The 5,000-nt window shown below is 57.7% G+C and overlaps 1 protein-coding gene across 1 annotated transcript in view; it reads right to left on the bottom strand.

Moving 5' to 3' along the window:
* Positions 1-1,783, bottom strand: part of LOC311312991 (hyccin 2) — a gene marked incomplete at its 5' end in the record, with an annotated part of 27,341 nt that extends 25,558 nt beyond the window's left edge. The window contains 2 exons of the mRNA XM_084442998.1: positions 1,164-1,343; positions 1,754-1,783. Coding sequence (XP_084299124.1) covers positions 1,164-1,343; positions 1,754-1,783 — 210 coding nt within the window. The remainder of the gene's footprint in view (positions 1-1,163; positions 1,344-1,753) is intronic.
* Between the last annotated feature and the right edge of the window lie 3,217 nt (positions 1,784-5,000).

The raw sequence follows: 5,000 nt of genomic DNA, 5'->3' as shown, positions 1-5,000 counted from the left end.
GCTATTTAAGGGGTTGACAGCCCACTCGCACTCCAAGCGCACCCCGCGCTAATTGGTTTGGGACGGCCCTTAACATGGCGAAGCTCGGCGTGAACACGCAAACGGAGGGGGAGTGGATAGGGCGAGGGCTTAGGGGGTGGTTTGAGATTGGGCCACCGTCCTCTGCACGCTCCCTAAACCCAACCCTCACCCTAACCCTCACCCTCACTCTAACCCTCACCCTAGCCCTAACCTTCCTCACCCTAGCCCTAACCCTCCTCGCCCAAAACCTCACCCTCACCCCCACCCTTCCCCGGCTGGCTACAGTAGTTCCAGCCTCACTCTAATCTCTGTATGTGATGTGATAGGGGACAGGACAGGGCTGCTCAGAACGCCAGGCCGGCTGTCTCAGCTGACTGCTGGAGGGACAGATACAGTAGAGAGATAGACAGATAGAAAGATAGAGAGAGAGAGAGAGAGAGAGAGAAAGAGAGAGATAGAGAGAGATGGAGAGAGAGAGTGAGAAAGAGATAAAGAGAGAGAGAGAGAGAGAGAGAGAGAGAGAGAGAGAGAGAGAGAGAGAGTGAGAGAGAGATAAAGAGAGAGAGAGAGAGAGAGAGAGAGAGAGAGAGAGAAAGAGAAAGAGAAAGAGAGAGAGAGAAAGAGAGATAAAGAGAGAGAGAGAGAGAGAGAGAGAGAGAGAGAGAGAGAGAGTGAGAGAGAGAGAGATAAAGAGAGAGAGAGAGAGAGAAAGAGAAAGAGAGAGAGATAAAGAGAGAGAGAGAAAGTGAGAAAGAGATAAAGAGAGAGAGAGAGAGAGAGAGAGAGAGGCGAGGGACAGAGAAAGCCGGCAAGAACGAGAGAGAGAAGGACAGAGACGGAGAGAGAAAGAACGGCAGAGGGAGAGAGAGGAGACGAAGAAGAGAGGGACACACTGTCCATAGGCGGTCATAAATAAAGCGCAGCTCCTCTTCCCCGAGGCCCGTTCCAGAGAGCTCTCTCTTGTTGATCTCTCTCCGTCCCTAGGGGGCTCTCACCTCAGCCGGCTTCCAACACAAATTGAATTTCCACCTGACCAAGGCTGAGCAAGGCCAGCAGACCTGAACCAAGGGGGCTCCGCACTGAAGTGGCCCCCAGGGGCCCCCCATACCGGGCCCGCGCCCACCACCACCACCACCACCCACCAGGTTGTAGATGCCCAGGAGCAGGGCCTCGATGCAGCCGCTGCTCTGGCGGTCCCTGCTGGCGGCCAGGCGCAGGTACACCCACACCAGCTCGGGCAGGAACTGCAGGGTGAAGCGGCGCAGCCGGTCCTCTGAGCTCCGGTACAGCTCGAACAGCTGGTGGCACACGGGCTCCAGGAGCTGCACACACACACACACGCACACGCACATGCACACGCACATGCACGCCCACGCACACGCACACGCATATGCACATGCACATGCACACACACACACACACACACACACACAGGATAACAAAAAATGGCAACTGTGAGTCAGTCATCATTGGACAAAAGACGCTCGCCCAAGACACAAAGTGCAGAACATACAGAACAAGCAAGAAGACGGTAGCCCTGCTCCCCTCGGCCGAGCCTCGGTACACATCTCACCCTAACCCTCACCCTCACCCTCACATGGTCCCTGAACACCAAGTGCACCCTCAAGAAAGCACAACAGAGATTGTACTTCCTGAGGCGTCTTAAGAAGTTTGGTTTAAGCACAAAAGCGCTCACTAATTTCTACCAGTGCACCATTGAGAGCATTCTCACGTTCTGCATCACGGTGTGGTCTGGGAACATATCCTCCCAGGACAGTGGGAAACTGCAGAGGGTTGTAAAGACAGCAGCTAGGATCATTGGCACCGATCTGCCTAAACTCCATGACATCTACACCACTCGCTGTAAGAGGAAAGCCTGTACCATCATTAGGGACCCCAGTCACCCTGCCCATGCACTGTTCTCTCTCCTTCCATCCAAAAAACCTTACCGGAGCATCAAGTCACGTTCCACCCGTCTCACTAACAGTTTTTTTCCACAGGCAGTTAGGCTGATGAATCACTGATGATCCTACGTTTGCTCTATGCACTTTAATGTCTCTTTGTAATGTATTAATGTCTTATTGTCGTATTTCGTAATGTCTACAGTGTCTTAATGTCTTATTTTGTAAACGTCTCCTGTCATATTGTTGTAATGTCTGGAGAGGAGGAGAGGAGGACAGGAGAGGAGGAGAGGAGGAGAGGAGAGGAGGAGATGAGAGGAGGAGTGGAGAGGAGGAGATGAGAGGATGAGAGGAGGAGTGGAGAGGAGGAGAGGAGGAGATGAGAGGAGGAGTGGAGAGGAGGAGAGGAGGACAGGAGAGGAGGAGAGGAGGACAGGAGAGGAGGAGAGGAGGAGAGGAGAGGAGGAGATGAGAGGAGGAGTGGAGAGGAGGAGATGAGAGGATGAGAGGAGGAGTGGAGAGGAGGAGAGGAGGACAGGAGAGGAGGAGTGGAGAGGAGGAGAGGAGGACAGGAGAGGAGGAGAGGATGAACAGACAGGGAGAGGGAGAGAGGAGAGGCTGGAGGGAGTCGACCCGGGGAATGTGTTTACACACTGTGCTGGAGTTCGGCCAAGCGGCCAACAGTACTGCCCTGTGTGTGTGTGTAGGTGTGTGTGTGTGTGTGTGTGTGTGGGGGGGGGGGGGGGTGTGTTACCTGTCAGGAGTAACCTCGCATTATTGAGTTTGGCAGGACATTAGCCCCTGCGCATAATCTGAACACACTGAGCTCTGTCCTGGTTGGATGAGCTCTCTAATCATTAACAGAGCAGAGTGGTCAGTGAACTGTAATGGAGTCAGTGCTGCTGCAGGCTAACCGACCCCGACTAGGGCCTTCTAACCAGGACTGCCCCCCCACTAGGGCCTTCTAACCAGGACTGCCCCCCCACTAGGGCCTTCTAACCAGGACTACTCCCCCCACTAGGGCCTTCTAACCAGGACTGCCCCCCCACTAGGGCCTTCTAACCAGCAGGACTGCTCCCCCCCACTAGGGCCTTCTAACCAGGACTGCTAGGGCCTTCTAACCAGGACTACTCCCCCCACTAGGGCCTTCTAACCAGGACTGCTCCCCCCACTAGGCCTTCTAACCAGGACTGCCCCCCACTAGGGCCTTCTAACCAGGACTGCCCCCCCACTAGGGCCTTCTAACCAGGACTGCTAGGGCCTTCTAACCAGGACTACTCCCCCCACTAGGGCCTTCTAACCAGGACTGCTCCCCCCACTAGGGCCTTCTAACCAGGACTGCTAGGGCCTTCTAACCAGGACTGCTAGGGGCCTTCTAACCAGGACTGCTCCCCCCACTAGGGCCTTCTAACCAGGACTGCCCCCCCACTAGGGCCTTCTAACCAGGACTGCCCCCCCCACTAGGGCCTTCTAACCAGGACTGCCCCCCCACTAGGGCCTTCTAACCAGGACTGCCCCCAACCCACTAGGGCCTTCTAACCAGGACTACTCCCCCCACTAGGGCCTTCTAACCAGCAGGACTGCCCCCCCCACTAGGGCCTTCTAACCAGGACTGCTCCCCCACTAGGGCCTTCTAACCAGGACTGCTCCCCCAACTAGGGCCTTCTAACCAGGACTGCCCCCCCACTAGGGCCTTCTAACCAGCAGGACTGCCCCCCCCACTAGGGCCTTTCTAACCAGGACTACTCCCCCCACTAGGGCCTTCTAACCAGGACTACTCCCCCACTAGGGCCTTCTAACCAGGACTACTCCCCCCACTAGGGCCTTCTAACCAGGACTGCCCCCCCACTAGGGCCTTCTAACCAGGACTGCCCCCCCCACTAGGGCCTTCTAACCAGGACTACTCCCCCCACTAGGGCCTTCTAACCAGGACTGCTCCCCCCACTAGGGCCTTCTAACCAGGACTGCCCTCCCCACTAGGGCCTTCTAACCAGGACTGCCCCCCCACTAGGGCCTTCTAACCAGGACTGCTCCCCCCCACTAGGGCCTTCTAACCAGGACTGCCCCCCCACTAAGGGCCTTCTAACCAGGACTGCCCCCCCACTAGGGCCTTCTAACCAGGACTGCCCCCCCACTAGGGCCTTCTAACCAGGACTGCTCCCCCCACTAGGGCCTTCTAACCAGGACTGCCCCCCCCACTAGGGCCCTTCTAACCAGGACTGCCCCCCCACTAGGGCCTTCTAACCAGGACTGCCCCCCCACTAGGGCCTTCTAACCAGGCAGGACTGCTCCCCCCACTAGGGCCTTCTAACCAGGACTGCTCCCCCCACTAGGGCCTTCTAACCAGGACTGCCCCCCCACTAGGGCCTTCTAACCAGGACTGCCCCCCCACTAGGGCCTTCTAACCAGGACTGCTCCCCCACTAGGGCCTTGCTAACCAGGACTGCCCCCCACTAGGGCCTTCTAACCAGGACTACTCCCCCACTAGGGCCTTCTAACCAGGACTGCCCCCCCACTAGGGCCTTCTAACCAGGACTGCCCCCCCCACTAGGGCCTTCTAACCAGCAGGACTGCTCCCCCACTAGGGCCTTCTAACCAGGGGACTGCCCCCCCACTAGGGCCTTCTAACCAGGACTGCCCCCCCACTAGGGCCTTCTAACCAGGACTGCCCCCCCACTAGGGCCTTCTAACCAGGACTGCCCCCCCCACTAGGGCCTTCTAACCAGGACTGCTCCCCCACTAGGGCCTTCTAACCAGGACTGCCCCCCCCACTAGGGCCTTCTAACCAGGACTGCCCCCCCACTAGGGCCTTCTAACCAGGACTGCTCCCCCACTAGGGCCTTCTAACCAGGACTGCTCCCCCCCACTAGGGCCTTCTAACCAGGGACTTGCCCCCCACTAGGGGCCTTCTAACCAGGACTGCTCCCCCCACTAGGGCCTTCTAACCAGGACTGCCCCCCCCACTAGGGCCTCTAACCAGGACTTACTCCCCCCACTAGGGCCTTCTAACCAGGACTTGCCCCCCCACTAGGGCCTTCTAACCAGGACTTGCCCCCCCCACTAGGGCCTTCTAACCAG

This window comes from Borostomias antarcticus, assembly GCF_949987555.1.
Source record: "Borostomias antarcticus genome assembly, chromosome: 9".
Lineage (NCBI taxonomy): Eukaryota > Metazoa > Chordata > Actinopteri > Stomiiformes > Stomiidae > Borostomias > Borostomias antarcticus.
This window is presented reverse-complemented; position numbering and strand designations above follow the sequence as displayed.